Consider the following 19,481-nt stretch of genomic DNA (forward strand, 5'->3'; position numbering starts at 1 on the left):
GGTATTACCTTGACGTCTCCATAGTGCAAGGTGCTCGCCACCAGCCCCCGGTCTGCCCCCCGGTCTGCCCAGCAGCTCAGAGCTCCCTGGATGGTTGGCGCCAACATCATCTGGAATCCTCCGAGGAATCCTGGGGCTGATAACGCTAACGTCCCCCTGTTGTGGATGACCTCAGCTGTAGGGCAAGAGCGAGCTGGCTGAGGGCTGCCCCAGCAGGGGAGGAAGCCTTGGAGGTGGCTGAGGAGAGAGGTCTGGCCTCATGGGGCCATGACTCCTTTCACCTCTTCCTCTTCTGCTCACATCCCCTGAGTTAAATCTGAGTCAGGGCTCTCCTGGCTCGGGCACTGCACCGTGTGGCCCGCGGTGTCCCCTACCTGAACAGAGGCCACCCTGGGGACAGGGCCCCATCCCCACCCCTGTGAGGATGGTGGTGGCCCTGAGCCTGCCCAGACTGTCCCCCTCACAGGCTGTGCTGCTGCCAGAGGAACCCGCCCCTGCTCCCCACCCCCCTCCCCCCACCCCCACACAGGAGCTCACTCCTCTAATTAGGTCGAATTGGGTTGTGACAGGAAATGCAAATCTGGGTCATCGCATATGCAGATGTGCATCTGGAGTCTCTGGATGCCAGTCGGGATGTCACCCCTGTCCTCTGGGAGTTTCCTCTGGGCAGCATGGCCTTCAGGGCACATCTCTGGGGTGGACAAGAGAGTGCTGGGGACTCCAACCACTTGCGATGGCTTCTCACCTAGTGTTTGCAGAGCAAGGACCCCAGGAGATCACCTCCTCCAAACTCTTTGCTGTCCCAGTGGGGAAACTGAGGCCTGGAGAGGGGAGGGGCCCTGCCCATGTCACCTCTCAGTGCAGCTGACTCTATGTGGTCAGGGAGTTCAGGTCTCAGCTCCCCACTGACTAGCTGTGAGGAGACTTAAGTCACAAAATCTGTGTAGGCAGCTAGTACAGTAACTGATGCATTGTAGGTGACTTTTTCTGAGGGTGTGTGATTTCAGCTGCACTCACAAGTGACAGTGGCTGCATCAGCAAGTCCCACGGCGCACCAGGTTGCTTTGAGCACGTTCCATTGTGTCATTGGACACACGTGCCCTGAGCACTTGCTCTGGGCACGTGAGGGCCTCAGCTCAGGGGACATGGAGGGGACTAAGGGGCGCAGTTTTGGAGAGGCCCCTGTTTGGGGGACAGGGTGGGGCTCAGGTGACTGGAAGCAAGAAGCCTAGACCTGGCCAGTCATGGGATCTTGAAGGAAAAGCCGAGGAGGAATCTGAGTTGGGAGGCCACACAGCATAGCGCAAAGGGCGTGGACTCTGGAGTCTCGGGTCCCAGGTTCAAATCCCTCCCATTACTCACTGCGAGGTCTGGAGCTGGTCACTGCCTCCCCTCTGAGCCTCAATTTCCTAAAATGGCGACAACAGTGATGCCTACTCACAGGGTCCTGGGAAGTATTCTGCACGGTACCTGGCACACAGTAAGTGCTCAATAAATGCTTGTACTTTCTTACATGGGCACTTTGTATATAAGTAGGTTAATTGTTACTGAACAACTTATAGACAGGCACTAGCATATGGTGGATAAGATTGTGGTCTTCCTCCTCCACCAGCCCTGCCTTCTGCTCAGCGCCCCCCTAGGAAGCATCTTCAAATCTCTCACCAGGAGAGGTAATTATGCCTCAAGACTTCAGAGCCAAGGTTGGCCCCACCGTTACCTTGCTGAGGGAAGGAGGCAGCAGGCTGTGAGCCTCGGACTTCCATCGCTCACTCCTGGCAGGCGGGTGCTGTTAGGGTTTCCTTGGCACAGAGCTGGGTCTGGGCAGGTTCAGAAAGGCCAGGGTGAGGAGTAGCAGCTCAGGGCCCCTCTCTCCTGATCCACCCCCACTTGTCAGTAATAAAAACCACTGAGCACCTACTGTGTGCTGGGGGTGGTACTTAGCAATCTCACGTGATCCTTAAAGCAACCCTATAAGACAGGCATGCTTCTATACCTCTGCCTTACAAGGCAACTGAGACCCAGCAGCTTGTGTAATTGCCCAAGGTCACCAGTGAGCAACCCAGAAAATAGGCATAAGGAGATCTACATAAAGATGTTTATCGCAACGTTATTTGTAGTGATGAGAGACTAGAAACAAGCCTACTGTGGACTATATTTGGCAGTTATTTAAATCACTGTCAGTGGACAATATCCATCAGTTACTGAGAGAGGGGAAAGCAAGTCTTAGAGTAAAACGTTCACACCATTTTGTGGAGTTTTTTAAAGTTTATTTGAGAGAGCGTGCGCGCGCGCGCACACACACACACACACACACACACACACACACACACACACACACACACGTGTGAGTGGGGGAGGGGCAGAAAGAGAGGGAGAATCCCAAGCAGGGATCCGCACTCTCCGCGAGGAGCCCTGTGCGGGGCTCGAACTCACAAACCGTGAGATCATGACCCGAGCCGAAATCAAGAGTCAGATGCTTAACCGACTGAGCCACCCAGGCACCCACGATTTTGTGTTTTTAAAAAGTACACCATCTCCATATATGTGAATATTTGTTCACTGAACAAACATTTATTGAGTGCCTACAGCATGTCACATCGTTTTGCGGGGCATACCTTCTCGTGGTCGGGACACAAAGAAGATAACTAAGTAAGACAAGGGATTTGGAATGCTGGAAGGTGAACACGAAGGGGGAAGAGTCGGAAGCGTGGAAGGGAGAGAAGCGGTGAGGCGTCCGAGGGACAGTCCAGGCAGAAGGCCCGGCGAGAACAAAAAAGGATAGTCAGTGTGGAAGGAGCGAAGTGACCAAGAGAAAGTCATAAAAGAGCAAGGACGCAGAGGTGTGAGGATGTGGGTGGGCAGAGCACGTGGGGTCTTAAAGGCTTCGTGGGTGGTTGTCGGGCGAGGACTCTGAGTTACCATAACAGGTTGCTAACTCTACTCACCTCGCCGCGATGGCGTGCTCTCCTTATCTTCGCCTGTTTCACAGTTCAAACTGAACACATTCGTGTAGCAAAGAAAAAGAAGGAAAAACTCGAGGTTGATTGAGAGCAGACGTACTGAAACGGATGCCAGCCCCACAGGGCTCCGGAGGCTCCTTCCGGGGCTTATTTGTCTAAAAGTTGGTATTCGGGTGAAGGAGAGTTCCAGAAGGCAGCCCAATAAAGTTCCTGATCTTCCACCCTCTTGGATGCTTCCGGCCCAAGTCTGGAAGAGGCCTTTTCGTATCAGAAAATTCAGACACTTGTCCCTTCCTGCCTGGGTGGGGCTCTCTGTGCCTCTTGCCTCACCCTCACCCCCTAAAATGAACTCCACAGATGTTTCTGTCCCCCTTCTATATGTGAGACCCTGTCCTCACACCGCCACCCAGCCGGGGCGGGTCCCCAGTGGCGATGACCCCCTGTCCCAGAGTGGCGCGAGGGGGCGGATAGCAGGAGGAGGACGTAGTTTGGCAGGCCAGCGCGGGGCAGACCAGAGCCAAGGCATCCTCGCCGTCCTCCCCTCCTCTTCCCCTTTCCAGGGCCCAAGAAGGCACCCCCTCCCCTCCTTCTCCCCAGAGCACTTTGCACGTGTGTTGCGGGGGGCGGTGGGGGGTGGCAAGGGGCTACGTGGCCACTGCTGCCTCACTGGGCAGCACCATCCCTGGGCAGGTCATACTGCTCAGTTGTGGGTTTCTGTGCTGGCTCCTGGAGAGTCACCGTGAAGTGTCTGGATCCCTCCTGTTGCCATAAAGGGGCCTGTTTATTCAAAGAAGGGGCTCGGAATGGTGAGACCGCAGATTTAATCTTGGTTTTCTCATCTCTTGGATGGGATTGGCTACCCCGGGAGGGGAAGTCACATCTTACAATGACTCGTAGGGTTAGGGTTGGGGCCGACACGTGGAGGGCCTTGGGGCCAGTGAGACCCACGGGGCCTCGCCCTAGCTGTGATCTTGGTGGGTCACTTCCTTCACACCTGCTCTGCTTGCTGGCTCCAGCCTGGGCACAAGGGCTTCAGGAGTGAACAAGGTGGGCGAGGCCCTGGCCCCAGGGAGTCAGCTTTCTGGGAGTGCGGGACAGAAACAAGCAGATGACCGTGGGATCAGGTAATGGGGGGTGGTGCTAAGTGCCATGGGGGAACCAGCAGCCTCAGAGTCTCATCTACAGAGTGGGGGGTGTTGTGGTGTGGACAGCACCCAGGGGGCCGAAGGAGTCTCTGACAGTGAGGTTGGCATTCAAAGTCTCTCCGTGGCCTTGGAGGAGCACTGCTGGAGTTGCCGGGTTCTGGAAGGGGCCCCAGCTGCCCAGGGCCCGGCCCCTCACCACAGCCTGCCTACTGATACCCCTCTGTCCGTCTCCTCCAGAGGCACCCGAACACCCTGTCTTTTCGCTGCTCGCTGGCAGACTTCCAGATCGAGAAGAAGATAGGCCGAGGACAGTTCAGCGAGGTGTACAAGGCCACCTGCCTGCTGGACAGGAAGACGGTGGCTCTAAAGAAGGTGCAGGTGAGCCCATGGGGTCAAAACCACATCACGGGAGCCAGCTTTTGTGTCTAAACATTGTGGCCCTCGGCCAGTCCTCGACCCTTCCTCTGAAATCGGCACCCAGCTCACTGGGCTGTGGGAAGGATTAGGTGGGCTCCTGTCGATGAAGGCTCATCGTGAGCCTTAGAGGAAAAGGCAAATGAGCATGCATTGAGCACCACTGTATACCGGGTCGTGTCTTGAGAACAGTCCTGTGGGTGAGGGCGGTCGCCCCATTTCTCAGATCAGAAGAACCGCAGAGGCGTGAGTATCCATCTCACCGGGCCCACAGAGCGAGCTGAGGGGGAGCTCAGCCTCTGACCCACACCGACTCAGCACTTGCTGGTCGCCTCTGGGTTTGAGAGCCTTTCCTGACCTCCGTGTCCCCCCGAAATGGAGGAGGGGGCTCAAGCAGATGGGTTGGCAGCCGCAGAGTCCTGCCAGGATGCGTTTCAGTGAGAGCCACTGGGCACGTTTGAACAGCACGTTGCCACAGAAGGTGGCTTTAAATCCCCCAGCAGAGTTTCCCGACACCTCAGTTTGCTCATTTGTCCTTCGAGAATGAGCCTAACAGCCTGGGCAGAGGAGGGGACGCAGACGCAGCCACGGGTGGGGACCCAGGCGACAGATGGTTTCTTTGCTGGTCTGTAAACCGCACATGTGGCTCCGGGTCGCTGGAGGAGAGGCGGGCTCCTCTCTTTAGAAAAGGCCCATTTTCTGCTCTGATTTGTCTTCCAAGGAGGGGCTCGCCTGGCCCTCTTTGTCCTGCTTTTCTGTGCCATGTCGGGTTTTGTAGTGGGGACCTTCTGTTTGTTGCCGGGAGTCAGAAGGTATTCTGAGGGCCCACGGCGAACGGGCACTGAATGGGCCCCGGGGTGGCGGGGGGGAGGGTGTGCGGTGGCAGGTGCTGTGCTTACACCCTCTCGCCCAGCCCACGTGACCACCTGGGAGGTCAGGCCAGGCTATTGGCCCCATTTCCAGAGGTGAAGACTGAGGCTCCAAGCACGTTTCCTGGCCTCCCACTTACCAGTGGGTGACCTCAGCAAGTCACTGCATTTCTCGGTCTTTATAAGTCGGCACCAGTAACCCCTGCCTCACGGGAGGATTCAGCCCAGAGCGCCTGGCATAGGATGGGCACCCGGCAAACAGCCGTTGTGTTTATGGCGTCCCTCGGCGAGGAGGTGGGAGAGCCAGGGTGGGAGTTCCCGTTCTTGTGGCTCCCGGTGGGGGTCCCGGGAGCTGGGTTTTGACCACTCTCTCTCTTTTTCCTCTCGCCCAAGATATTCGAGATGATGGACGCCAAAGCCAGGCAGGACTGCGTCAAGGAGATTGGCCTCCTAAAGGTGAGTGCCCTGGGCTGAGCAGGAGCCCCTTGCTTCCTTGCGGTGGCCTGGTCCCCTCCCTGGGCCACCTGTTGGCTGTGACAGACCACAGCCGGTTAGGTTCAGAAACAACACCCTTTTGAGGGTTAGTGGTCCATTTGTTTTCTCGTGATTGGGCGGGCGTGGGCCCCGCCTCACCTCTGCCCAGGCCTCATGGCGCCCCCAGACTGGCCGTCCTTGCCCCACGTTGGTTCTGTTTATGGACACCAGCACCTGGCACCAAAGTCCTTCCCCTGAGGGCACCAAATCACTGCCACCCCGGAGATGCCCCCACCTGGGGTGACTCGGCAAGGCCAGCCCGGGGTGCAGGGGAGGATTCACAGCCAGTTGTCTGGCCCGGGGCTCCTGGTGCTGGAGGGTTGTCACCCTGTTAGCTCTTCCCAGACCTACCCAAACAGGAGGCTGGGGGTCGGGGGGGGGGGGTATCTGTGTCCTTTCCTTTCTCCTCCCCGCTGGCTTCCTCCTTGGTCTCCCCAGAGTCAGAGACAACAGAACTCTCTGGACTAGACTCGCCCCCAGACTAGGGCTGCTTTCTCCTGGAGATCCCTCCCTACTCCCCAGGCTTGGGATTCTGCCTGGGGTCTCACGGGTGGTGGAGGAGGAGGAATGTTCCACGTATCGGAGGCCCAGGAGCCTAGGTTCAAATCCTCATGTCTTCATTTACGAGCTGTGTGACCTTAAGCAAGTGCCTTAGCCTCCGGGAGCCTCAGTTTGCCCATCTGCTCAGTGGTGAGAATACCTGCCTCACGGGATACGGGCAGTTGGAGAAGATGAGGTAAAATAATATCCGAGGAGGGCCCAGCACAGTGGAGCACACAGTAGGTCCTCCCCTTTCTGGAGGCAGAGGGCTCGCTCCACACCTTCCGGTAAAGTGGGGCTGCTGGTCGCAACGATGCGGAAGCCCCACTGCGGGATTTCTGGTTAGCGGTTTATACCTCCGGGTCTGCCCTGGGCTCTCAGGCCTGGTCCCTGGCTGCCCTCAGCCGCTTCCAGGCAGCAGGGAGCAGGCAGGCAGCCGGTGTGACTGTGCGAGGGATGCCGGCTGACCCAGGGCCCCAGGAGGGCAGGGTCCCGTCCCAGACTCTGGAAGGCTGGGGGATCCCCGCAGTGTGGAATTGGGGAGGCAGGTGGTGGCGGTCTCGGACGCCACCCTTGGGATGTGGGACTCGAACGCGGGAACGGGGAGGCCCCTGAAGTGGCTGAGAGCAGGGGGGGATGCAGCCTGATGTGATTTGTGACCCTGCCTATGATGGGTCCCAGGGAGGCTTACAGGGAGGTGTCCTTAACTCCAACTGTTACAGGTCCAAAAATCCCCTTCGGATAACCTTTTTAAAGTTTTATGTTAACAGTCGACTTTGGGACCCGGGTGTGGTCTCAGGACTCAGACTGATTTCCCAGCCCTGGGGACCTGCTGTCATGGTCACCCACCCTCTCTCCTCTCTTGTGGCCAAGGATGCACATGTGCCATTCACAACGAGTAAGGAATTGTACGTGTACTTGTACCGAGCCAGCTTGTTCTGGGTCCCTGGGCTTCAGTGAAGTCATAGGTGAGGCTTGGTGCGACCTGGGCCTGTTCTGGGGGCTTCCTCAGGCTGCAGTGTGGCCGTGTGCCATTGACCGTGGCTCTGGAAGTGGGCACACCCCTTACTCACTAGCTATGTGGCTGTAGGCAAGCTGTTGACCACTCGCGGCCTCCGTTTTGTCATCTGTAGAAGGGAGTGATGATAACAGGACTGTCCTCAGGTGCCGGGGGAATTAGAAAATGGGTTGGAAGGGCTCAGTGTAGCATCTGTTGTGTGTAAGTGCTCGGTCACAGGCAGCCCTTGTCATCGTGGTCACAACCTCTGCCGCTCACCGCCAGCCCTTTTCCAGAACGCCGATCCAGCTCCCCGCCTGCCCAGAGGAAGTCAACAGGATGCGCCAGGGCGCGAGGTGTTTCCTGCAAAACAAAGGAACCACAGTTCTCAGAGGGGCCACTGGGCAACATCATTCACGTCATTCATGCCAGGACCCGAACCCCAAAACCTCCCAGTGCCGAGGCCCCCCCAGACGTGGGGCGGGAAGGCGGACCCTGTCGGAACACGGGCAGAGATCACGTGTTCATATAGTCAGCACAGTTTTGAGCAGCACTGAGTGCTGGGCACAAGGTTGCAGCCAGCAGGCAAGACAGATCCTCACAGACTGCCGTGTCACGTCCCAGCGGGGCCACGAGTGGGACGGAGCAAAGCCCCTGGCGGCAGAGATTCAAGGGGGGGGGGACCTGAGCCCTTTACTGTCACCTCTGCCTTCCTTCCGTCTGGCCATCTGTCCGTCGTCCATCCCTCGGCAGCCAGCACGACCGCCAGGCATGGCGCGGGACCTCGGGGACAGCCCCACCCTGTGGAGCGCCAGGTTGTGATAGAGAGAGAGAGAGATATGGGCGTGGATTGTCGGGACGCCAGAAAGCGAGAGGGTGGCCGATGCTGCCAGGAGGAGTTGCACTGGAGATGAATCTTGAGGTGTTATTACCTGAACCCTAGATACACGAAGCCGAAGCAGCTACCCCTCCCCCGCTCACAAACCATGAAACCCCACCACTCGCATCTTTGGAGCACTTCCTACATCCTTGGCCCAGGTGTGTCCCCTTTGAGACATGCCTGAGCTCCCCAACGGGCTGCAGGCTCAGAAGGGGACTCTGGGTGGACAGCAGCCCTCGGTTACTGGACCAGGTTCTGGACTGAGCTTCATCCTCTAAAGTCAGTCCCTTCCCTCTCCAGGCCTCGGGGATTGCCCCCAGCTGACCTCTGGGGGTCCCTTTTCGCCCCAGCCTGTACCTTTGTAGCCTGGCGGGGTATTCGAGGGAGCCCTTACGTCACCTGCCCTCCTCAGGCCTGCCCTGGGAGCAGGGAGAGAGGCCTCCCCCTCCTCCCCCCAGGAGCCAGCACCTCGAGGTAACAGCCCCCTTGACGGAAGCTTTCATTCCCATTCAAACCCCCTCCAGTCTTCCCAAGTCATTTGAAAAACTGTGCTGCCCAGTCTGCTGATGACCTTGGTGGGTGTCGGGGAGGCCTCCCTGGGAGGATGTAAGGTTCCCCGGGGAGGTGGGGAGGTGGGGAGGTGAGCTCCAAGAGTGGGCTGAAAGAGCAGGGGACTCTCGTTTATAATAACAACAGCGCTGGCACGTCATAAGGTGCATTCGAGACTTCAAAGCGTTTTCAACTTGATCAAGTGCCGGCATTCCGCTCGCTTTGATATTTTTTTTGGTAAATGGAAAATATCAGCTGATGTGATGGCCAGCGTTCGCTCCGGGAAGGCCTCAAAACAAAATCTGGGTAAAGGTGACTTTTGACGAAGGCACCACAACAGTTCAGTGGACGAAGGAAAGACTCTTAATCCAGGTGCTGGGAAAACTGGACGTCCAAAGGGACAGAAGTGAGCCTTGACCGCTGCCTCACACTGTACATAAAAATTTATTTGAAACGGATCATAGCCCTAAATGTAGAGGCTAAGACTATAATCATGCTGTTTGCTGTGCTGACAAAGGGGGTGAGGCCCAGGACAGGGGGCCTGAGGGCTCGGACAGACAGTGGACATCAGGATAGAGTGGAGTCGAGGGAGGGGCAGACACATGGCCAGCGACAGAGGCCACCTGTGACTTCTGATTGAGGGGTGTCTGCGCACCCAGACCTGGCTTGGGAAAAGAACGAATGGCAGATAGCACAGCCATGTGATGTCTGCCAAGGTCCCCCTCATTTTAGAATCCGAAGACAGGCGCAGGTCGGCACGCAGCACAAATCCACACCCCTCTCACAGCAACTTCCAGGTCTTCTAGAAAATGTGTGCGACGGTGGCCTCTGCTTGTCTGCTGACAGCCGCCCCCGTGGACTTGGCCGACCAAGCCCTGGCAGAATATTTGAGTCCCCTCTGCTTTCCCAGACTCTGGAATCATTTGGTGGAAACAGTCAGTCTGAGTTATAAAAAGTTGCCAAGGTCTGTCCCCTCTTAGCCAGGCGGGGGCTGACTTCCAGCTGGTGGGGAGCTGTCCTGTCTGGAAAGCACGTGGGCCATGGTGGTCAGGCCAGAGGCAGGGCTTCAGCACACGCCAGGAACTGTTGGGTTTTTTTTCAGGATTTCACAAGGATGTGTTAAAATGAGAGGAGGGAGGAAGAAGGGAGATGGGCGCACTTGGGAGCACCAGCACAGGCCTGCTGAGCACAGCAATAGGGCGGTGGGGGCCCAGCCCTGCTGCCAAGGGTCACGGGTGGTGAGGAGGAGGAGGAGGAGGAGGAGGATCCTGTCCACAGGTGTCCATGGAGTCTCAGGTCCGGGCAGTCACCAAGTTAGACATTGTGTTAGAGGCCTCGGCGCATCTAATGCTCACTACTACTCATGAATACATTATGCCCATTGTACAGATGGGGAAACTGAGACTCAGAGATGCAGAAAGGCATTCCCAGTGTTGCCTGGGTCTGCCTGACTCCCAAGCACAGGCCTTTCCCCCAAGACACTCCCCTGTGTAGCAAAGCCAGGGCCCTGCTAATGAATACGTGCTGTGAGCCAGCACGGGGCAGGCGCTAGGCTGGACCGGCCCTCATTGGTTCTGCCTCCCCCTCTTTCTCTCTCTTTGGACAGCAACTAAACCATCCCAACATCATTAAGTATTTGGACTCGTTTATTGAGGACAACGAGCTGAACATTGTGCTGGAGCTGGCCGATGCGGGTGACCTCTCACAGATGATCAAGGTGAGTGAGGCCGGCAGGCAGGCCGGCCCCGGGGGCCGTCCAGACACAGGGAGCCCAGGATCAGGCAGCCCCTCGGCCTGGAGTCTTTGCTGCTGTGGCCTCGGGTGGAGGCTGTCCACCAGGGCCACTCAGCCTCCCTGGCCAGTGCCTCACAGGCCTCAGCCGTGGCCTGGAGGGTGCCCGCTCAGGCTCTGGGAGAGGGTCAGCCATGGACAGAAAGCACGCCTCTGGCTGTCCCCACTGCCCCAGGCTGCCCACAGGCTGCCTCACGGTAGAGACAGGGATAGAACCCCATGTTAGGTCAGACCCCAGCTCACAGAATCTGGGAAAAGGTGTTGTGCGTCCAACTTTCCAAAGGGAAAACTAAGCCCAGAAAGGCTGAGAGACTTACCCGAGGATACCCAGTAACACGGGGGATCGCGCCGTGCCTGTGTGGCGCCGCTCTCTGGTTCCTAGCCAGGGCCTCCAGGCCTCAGCACCCACGTGATCCCCCTGGGGCCGCTCCGGCGCTGGAGGGACACCTCACTCCATGCAGTGGCTGAGGCGGGGGTCTCTGAGAGGTTGAATGACTTACCAGGTCTGGCTCTTGCTCTGTGTCCCACGGCAGCCCCCATACTGCCCTGCCCCCATTGCCCCCCATCCTGAGGCCCAGGCCCAGGCCCAGGCCCACCGAGAGTCTGGACTCAGGAACCATCACAGCTCCATCGCTGGAGCACCTCCTGTGAGCCACAACCGTGCTGAGCACACACATCACTCACTAAGCACACACCGTCCTCAGCAGAGCTCAGAGAGATTTAGTTGCCTGCCGGAGGCCACACAGCCTCTCTGTGGGACCCCCAAGCCCCAGCCCTCAGCCCCCCAACCCGCTCTGTGCTCCTCCCTCAAGGCCCTGACTCCCCTGTTGGCTTGACCAGCCTGCAGGCTGTTGGCCATGGGCCCCCCCCGCCTCCTTTCCATCTGCTTCTGAGTGAGGCCAGCTACACCGGAGCCCCCACCTTGCTCCCGGCAACACTTGCAAAAGGGGCCAGACATGGGTTCTCCGTCTTTCCCACCAGGCGCTGGGGATTGAGCAATTGCTCAGCGCTTGCTCTTCTGAAATCTGGCTCCTAGGAATTCGGGCGTCGTTGGGAAGCGGCATTACTTGAGCTGTTATCACCTGCTTTTATATTTTCGTTGACATATTAATGTGTTTGCCGGGATGTTAATCTCCACACAGATCCCTGGTGGGAACAGATGTGCTCTATCATGTCTTAGTTCTTCCTTCTCCCCCCCCCCACCCCCACCCCCTGTGTTTCTCCTTCACATGTCGTTCTCTTGCTGAACACACACGCATCCAGCACCCGCTGGGTGCCAAGACCTAGGCGTGGGTGCTGCCCTCAGGGAGCTTGCCTTCTAACAGGAGGGCAGACCCATGAACAAAAAGTCACAAGTCCATGTGATCGAGCCAATTTCAGGACCTGTGGGAGCCAGGGAAGGCTTCCTGGAGGAGGTGGCCTGAGCTGAGACCTGAAGGAGACAGCGCAGGGGGGGGAGGGGGGTGTTGTGGCAGAACAGCTTGCAAGAACCCAGTGGGATGAGCAGTCCAGAGTCCACAAAGTACTGGGTGAGGTGGAGGCAGGGAGTGCGGGGGGAGGTGGGGCAGTCAGGTCGCCCAGGGCCTCACCGTCTGGGCCCAGGATTCGAGACCTTGCCCCAAGGTCAGCAGGGAGCTTCCACGGGACTCATGGTGGGGAGTAGACATGGTTTGTATGGTGTTCTAGAAGACTAGATGCCCAGCAGAAGGTGGGGTGGAGGGTGGGAGTGGAATCCGTGAGCAGGAGGTGGAGGGGAGACAGAGGAAGGGCCCTGGGACGTGGCCCATGGCGAGGGTGCTGCACCCTGAAGCCCCTGCAGACCCCAGGCCCCTTGCAGCATCTCAGCAGAGCGGGGCTGGAATCAAACAGTCGGGGGTTGGCGACTGGGCAAATCAAACCCCTTGCCCACAAAGCTCCGTTTCCATCTCTGTCCTGGGGGTGCGTGAGGGACTGCGGGGTGGGGGAGGGGGGTGCTGGGTGCGGGGCTGGGTGCAGGCTCCTTCCGGGTGAAAGAGAGAAGGGAGGCACCTTGTGCCCGGCCTGGGGGGTGGAGTGCCCCCTCCCCAGCTGCCCTCCCCTTCTCCCTGGCCTCCTCAGGGCCCACACCAGCCCAGAGATCAAGTTGGTCACATACCCGCCGGGTTTCTGGGGGGCGGCCTCCCGGCCCCATCTCAGGAGCCCTCCCCTCCTGACACGGTACCTCCTCTCCCTCGGTCACAGGGCCCTCCCCCGTGCCTGTTCCTGTTCCCTCTGCTGCAGTGCCAGCCGCTTCCCCTGCAGGGCCCTGGCTGGGTGCTGCCCCCAGCAAGCGGGAGAGGCAGGGCAGGAGAGACACCCTCGGTCTGGAGGCAGACACACCTGCTAGACCCTCCTCCCTTGGCGGGAAGGGGGCCTTATGCCTCAGTTTCCCCATCTGTAATACGCTCTTCACGACGCCTGGGACTTGGTAGGAGCTCAGTTTCCCCGAGTGGCCTTTTCCACTCTCTGGCTGCCTCTGGGTACTGAGGGGAACTGGGGACCTTGCCGGGGCCCCAGGCCGGGCTGCACCACGGCCGCCCCATTGGGCTAGCCTGAAGGCTACTGGCCTAGGCCCTGTGTCCCAAGGGCCCGCAGCCTCAGGCCAAGCAGTGCCACCACCGCCACAGCGCCGACGTTATTTATGACGGACAGTGAAGCTGAGAGTTGCCGCCACCCCAAAACCCACCAGAGACTCTGCGCTTTCCTGCTAAATGTCACACGGCGCTTATAGGACGTGACATTTAGAAAAGCACCATTCGCAGCCGAGCTTAAAAGCTGTAATGAGGATTAACCAACATCACAGCGTAAACAACGCTCCAGCCCAACCCACCACGGAGACCCGGGATAGCGGGGAGGGGAGTGGGGTCCTGTGCCAGCGGTCTGTGCCGGGAGCCTCGGCAGCTCACCCGTGAGGTCCCTGTCCCAGAATGGAACCTCGGGAGAGCCTCATGGGGCTTTACTGCCAGGCCAGGGGCTTTCGGCCATGACCGTCCCACTGTCGGAGGTGCCTAGATCAAGTCCCCGCTCTGGCACTCCAGCTGCGTGACCTTGGGCAAGTTCCTGAACCTCTCTGAGCTCGGTCCCTCATCCGGTGGTTACTGGTGTCATTCAGAGTTAATTAGGGTTAAGAGCTTGGCCCTGGGAGGTTGGGGTCGAGCCGTGACTGCCCCTTACCAGCTATTGTGTGGCCCCTGGTTTCCTCGTGTGTAAGATGGGTGCAGTCACCCCTGCCGAGGGCCCAGCACAGTGGCTGCACAAGGCGGGTGCTTACCCGTGTGAGCCCAGGTCCTGTCTTCCGCCACAGACTCCCTTCCCTAGGCCAGGAGCGTGTCCTGGGGCGGCCACTGTCTTTCTTCCCTGCACCCGAGCGCAGCCGAACAAATGGGCCTATGGCTTCGCCTCTGGCTGCTTTGGAAAAGGTGGTTGTTTTGAAGCGAAAAGCCTCTGAACAAAAACCCAGTACTCAGGTTACCGGTGTGTGTGAGTCGCTGCCCCACCCCCCACCCCACCCCTCAGGCCTGGCTCCCAGGAGACTCCCCGGAGGGACATGGGTGAGGACCTCTTCCCCGTGTGCTCCTTCCGGGACCTTTGGTAACCTACGGCTCACTCAGTGCAGCTTGGGTGGCATGTTGGGTCTCGTTCTGTTTTCTGGAGCATTAAATATGTTTTTTTCAGGCAATGAAGTAGATTAGTGCCTGTTGACATTGGGGGGTCCTTTCAAGAATGGCCTGCCATTTCCTTGCTGCGCTGAGATTTGCCGGTTCCCAGGGACAGGGCAGCTGGGATTTAACCACCAGGCGTCGGGTACCCCCGTTCTGGGCCAAGCTGGGGTGAGGGGCAGACAGAGTCCGTGCCTCTCTGCTCCAGCAAGGAGCTTCCCCATCAGGCTGTGTGGGAGACGGGCATGTGTCCGGAAAATGCCAGAAAAAGTGTGATTGAGAGAAGCCTTCAAGATGCAGACCAGGCATCCATTCTGCGAAGTCCTCTAGGACCTTCACTCTGGGCCAGACCTGCTCCACCCGCAGGGAGGTCAGCGCTGGGTGGGGGCGGACCGGTGGCCACGGAGGGCCGTCTGGGGCTGAAGTGTAGACGGGAGCACAGCACCCTCTGTTCCAGATGTATTGTTTGTTCAGCAGCCTGACCACCCGCCCCCGTGCCAGGTGCCAGCTACCACTGGGGACAGGACAGGGGCACTGCCCCATGGCCACCTCCCTTGTGGCTCGTCCCCCAGGCCTGTCCGTCTTCCCCACTGCAGTACTTTAAGAAGCAGAAGCGGCTCATCCCCGAGAGGACGGTGTGGAAGTACTTCGCACAGCTGTGCAGCGCCGTGGAACACATGCACTCTCGCCGGGTGATGCACCGAGGTATGCGTCCACCAGAGCCCATGGGGTGCGGGCACCGCCACTCCCCCGCCCAGAGCCCGCGGGGTCCGGGCACCGCCACTCCCCCCCAGAGCCCGGGGTGGGGGGGGGTGCTGGGCACCCTGGGGCCCAGGAGGCAGCGTTCCCTGCTCTGGGGAGAATGGTCTGGGGACATCCGTGAGGAAGCTGGACCACTTTGTACTCCCCGGACAGGGGCGTGTGAGCATCTTGCCTGGCCTTCGGGGAGTCCGGGAGTCCAGCCCAGGGCCTCGCACGTGCCCATTTTCTGATCCCCCCGAGGACCCGCAAGATGCTCGACACTGTGGGTCCTGCCCTACCCGCCACCCCCCCAACTTCTGCCCCCACACCAGCTGCCTTCTTCCTCTGTAGACATCAAGCCTGCCAACGTGTTCATCACAGCCACGGGTGTCGTGAAGCTTGGTGACCTCGGCCTGGGTCGCTTCTTCAGCTCCGAGACCACCGCAGCCCACTCCCTAGGTAAGGAGGCCTGTGCACACATCCCAGCAGTGGCTGGCGGTCCTGGGCGACCCTGCGGGGAGATGCGAATGTTCACCCCACAGGGCCTTTGGTCCGTTAACGCAGGAACATACCTTCCTGAGCCCCAGTCTTTACTCACCTCTTCACCACAGTGACCCAGAGTGGGGCGAACTGAGAGGCCTCGGCTGGGGGTCCCCTGTGTCCTCACGCTGCCTCGCCACCCCTTCCAGGAAAGGACGGCAGAACCCGTCCGGGACGGTGGTCCCGTCTTTCTCTTTCTCCTGTCCTGTTCCGTCCCATGGATGCCCCACGCTCGGTCCAGTCCTCCTGGTGGGGGACACTGGCGCTCTTTCAGGTTTTGGCTTTTACATGGCAGTTTTGAAGCCGCAGGGACCAGGTTACCAGGGTCTCACCCAGCAGGAGGTGACATTGTCGCTGGACTGTGAAGGGTGCAGGGGAGCTTGTGGTGCAGGGAGCAGGGGACGGGTGAGCCGGAGAGTGGGGTGCGCGGGGGCACCGCAGACGGGGGCGCCTAAGCGCCAGGCTCGCTGGGCCGGTACCGTTCCGGGAGTTGGAGAGCACCTGAGGGTTGGACTTGGGGATACACTTGGGCACGCGTGGGTTTCGGGTTCCGTGAACCAATGCCAGTTCCGAATCCATACACCGGGTATGTGACTGGGTATGAAACGTGGAATGTTGGAGGATGAGGAGTTTTCATTTGATTAGGAAAGAGAAACCAGGAGGGCCCCAGTGGAACACAGACGTGGGGGTCCCCTGTGCGTTACAGCAGGGCATATCCGCATTTAACCAGGGCTGGGTGGGAAGGATGCAGATATGGCAGGGGCATCCTGCTCCCAGCCAGCCTGTCCCTGGTTCTTGGAGGTGGCGTTTGCCGGGGAAGGTGCTCCTGAGGCTTACCTGCCCTGTGAAGGCCGACCCCCTCCCTTGGGAACCACTCTTTTCTCCACGGCCCCAGACCGTGTGTCCCCCACCCTCTCCCCGAGTGCCTGCGGCATGCTGTGACTACAGACAGCAGCTTCTGGTGACAGCGAGGTGTTCTCCCGGAGACACACTTTCCTGGTGGAATCTGTCACTGTTCATACAGGTCCCGATGGCTTAGAGGCTTTCGGGGTAAAGCACACGATCAGGAGAAGTGCACTAAGAGATCAGCAGCTCCGACCTGAGCGAGTGTGTGTGTGTGTGTGTGTGTGTGTGTGTGTGTGTGTGTGTCTGAATGTGGGTTGTGGGCGGGGCTTGAAAGGACGTCCCCTGCGTTTATGACACTTTACTCACACCTCCAATAGCCGTGAGGGTCCACAGGACCCTTCCTTTGTGCCAACGAGGAATCTGGAACCTGGGAGCTTGAGGGATTCTTCTGAGTCGCATAGCAGCAGAGCCAGGACTCGAACACGGGCCTCTCCTCCGGAGCCCACGCTTCCTCCAGAAGACCAGGGCTGGGCCGTGGAAGCCGTGCTGGCTCTCCCTCCAGAGCCCCCCAGCCTGCCGTGCCGAGAGGAAGCCTTGTTCCCTGGCCCCCTCAGACCCTTCCTTGTGAAAATCAGTGCTTCGGTGAGTTTGGGACTGTTTACCTCTCTGGTTTAAGAGCTTCAAAAGGCCAGACGTTCAAGGGCAACTGTCAAAGAGAAGAGTTAAAGCCACTGCCTCTGTCCCCTGTCAGTCAGGTCCCTCCTCTCGGTCCCTCCACGGAGGAGACTGCGCGCTCGTCAGAGCCAGTTAAGATCACATCATTAGGAACGGGCAGAAATACGGGCTCGTCCGACAGTGTGAGTTTATCGACTCGGACTGGTGCACTTATTATATTAATGAGAAGGAATTGGAACTGGGGAAAAGGCTGCTTGCTAGGCCGGGGTCTTCCCGAGGCCTCCGAGCAGCGATCGGGCCCAGTGGTGGATGGAAGGAGCCCTCCTGGGGCCTTGTGCCCGTGTCCAGGGGACGCCAGGGAGCTGAGAGGCCGCAGGGGGCTTGGCGAGGCCCTGCCCCCAGGACCACTCTCAGAACCGAGGGCTGGGCTCCACCACAAGACGGCACAGAGCTGAAACCCAGGGCCCGAAGTCCCCCCCCCCGACATGGGAGAAAGGCCCCCTCTCCACAGTGCGGGTCTGCCACAGCTAAGTCTTCTGCACACATTTGCTCCGGCAAGATATCAGACTAATTGCTGTTGCATCGTGACTCAGAAAGGGACTCGGGGGTCAGGGCTCCTTCACGCCCCGTGCGTGAGTATGAATTATGTATCCGCTGTCCCTGCACACCTACTATGTGGGGATGCTGTGGCGGGAGCCACGTTACCCTGGCAACTACCTCCTCTCCTGAGGCTGCTGACCCCCTGGCAAGGCTTATGCAAATCGCATCCCCTTCTGCCTCTCCCTCCCCCGGGCCCCTCCCCGCCTCTGTATTTGCTAACACGAGGCTGGCATGAAAGGGCATTAGTCATGCCATGGCCGGGCTGACAGGTGCGGTACCCAGCGGTGGCAGAGCGGCTGCCTCGGTGTCAGGAATAGGAGCCGTAATTAGAGCGCGGAACAGAATGAGCGTCAGACGAATTACCAGGCAGCAGATCATATTTGTCAGGAAGGATTGCATACATAAAAATTAAGTGACAGTACACGCCGGCGTAATGAAAGAAAAATGAAAGATTTGCCCATACACAGCTCACAAGCTACAAGCAAGTGTCTGGCTCCGAGCAACGGCGGCAGCTGCAAGACAAATTGTAGGGCTGGGAGAGCAGGCCCTGCTTGTTCGGCGGCAGTGACAGGGCGGCCGCAGGCTGGGATCAGGGGTGGGCAGGGAGGCAGCCTGTGCCCAGGGCGCGTGCCGGGCCTCAGCCACCTCGCAGGGTCCGAGTGGGGGCAGCCCAGACAGGTACAGCGGTCGGGGCACGCTGGCTTTCCCAGGCTGTCAACCCCTGGCCTGACCCCAGGGCAGAACTTCCTTCCTTCTCCCTTCTCCTGGCCGACCGCCCTGGCCCAGGGCTGGGTGCTGGAGATGGGATCCCGCAGCCTTCCCTGCTCTCAGGAGGCCCCCAGACACAGCCAGTCCCAGGGTGGTGTGGGAAGGGGCAGGCAAAACTGTCCCCCGAGGGCCCCTGTGTACGGGCTGGGTGCCGGGCTCCTGTCTCTAAACTGTGCCCTGACCAGCCCTGGGGGGGGGGGGGGTCTGGGGCCATGCCCGATCCTCCCAGGGCTGCCCCTTTGCTTCCGTTTTCTGTTGTCACCGACCTCACCGAAGACGTGAGTTAACAAAGAAGACAAGGCTTAAAAGGTGTCTGAAACATGTGTGGCTCTTTAAAAAGTCATCCCAAACGAGGTTTATTATCTCCATTTGACAGATGAGGAAACTGAGGCCCAGAGGGAGGGATACCACATCCCTGTAGTCACCTGGCCCGCAGGGACTAGAGCTCCTTGAGGTGTCCGCTCCTCTCCAGGCACACCCACGGCATCCTGGGAAACGGGCTTGAGTCCAGATGAGCTTTCTGGGTGCCCAGCCACTCAGGGGAGAAGCTCATCTACCCTCCCGGCAGGGCTGCCGGCAGGGAGGATGGCCTCCGGTCCTCGCCGCGCTGACGGTCCCGTGAGCGTGCCCACACTTGGCACCGGGTGGGCCCTGGGGAACAGCTGCTGAGTGGGCACACGGACCTCACGGCCAAGCGCCCCCTGGGACCCCGCTTCGTGTAGCTACGTCCCCTGGGCCACCTCCTGCCCGTTCCAGCAGCCGGGACGCTTGGGAGTAACTGGCCTAGAAAACCTGCTTCGGCAGGCACATCTGGTTTCTGAACTCTGATCTGGCGGAGGTCCTGGGAGATCACACCTGGCTGGCAAGGGGCACCTGGCTTGTCTGCCACACCCTGGCATTTTTCAGGGCACAGACTGTTCCTGGTTGAGCTGACACCAGAGAGGGAAGGAGAGGG

At 59.3% G+C, this 19,481-nt stretch overlaps 1 protein-coding gene across 3 annotated transcripts in view; it reads left to right on the forward strand.

Annotated features, from left to right (window-relative positions):
• NEK6 (NIMA related kinase 6) overlaps positions 1 to 19,481 on the forward strand; it is an 85,861-nt gene that overhangs the window by 47,150 nt on the left and 19,230 nt on the right. For all 3 annotated transcript variants that reach the window (XM_023242702.2, XM_006939451.5, XM_003995858.5), the window contains exons 3-7: positions 4,343 to 4,483; positions 5,782 to 5,844; positions 10,495 to 10,605; positions 14,953 to 15,061; positions 15,449 to 15,556. In XM_023242702.2, the coding sequence (XP_023098470.1) occupies positions 4,343 to 4,483; positions 5,782 to 5,844; positions 10,495 to 10,605; positions 14,953 to 15,061; positions 15,449 to 15,556 (532 nt within the window). The remainder of the gene's footprint in view (positions 1 to 4,342; positions 4,484 to 5,781; positions 5,845 to 10,494; positions 10,606 to 14,952; positions 15,062 to 15,448; positions 15,557 to 19,481) is intronic.

Source organism: Felis catus, chromosome D4, assembly GCF_018350175.1.
Source record: "Felis catus isolate Fca126 chromosome D4, F.catus_Fca126_mat1.0, whole genome shotgun sequence".
NCBI lineage: Eukaryota > Metazoa > Chordata > Mammalia > Carnivora > Felidae > Felis > Felis catus.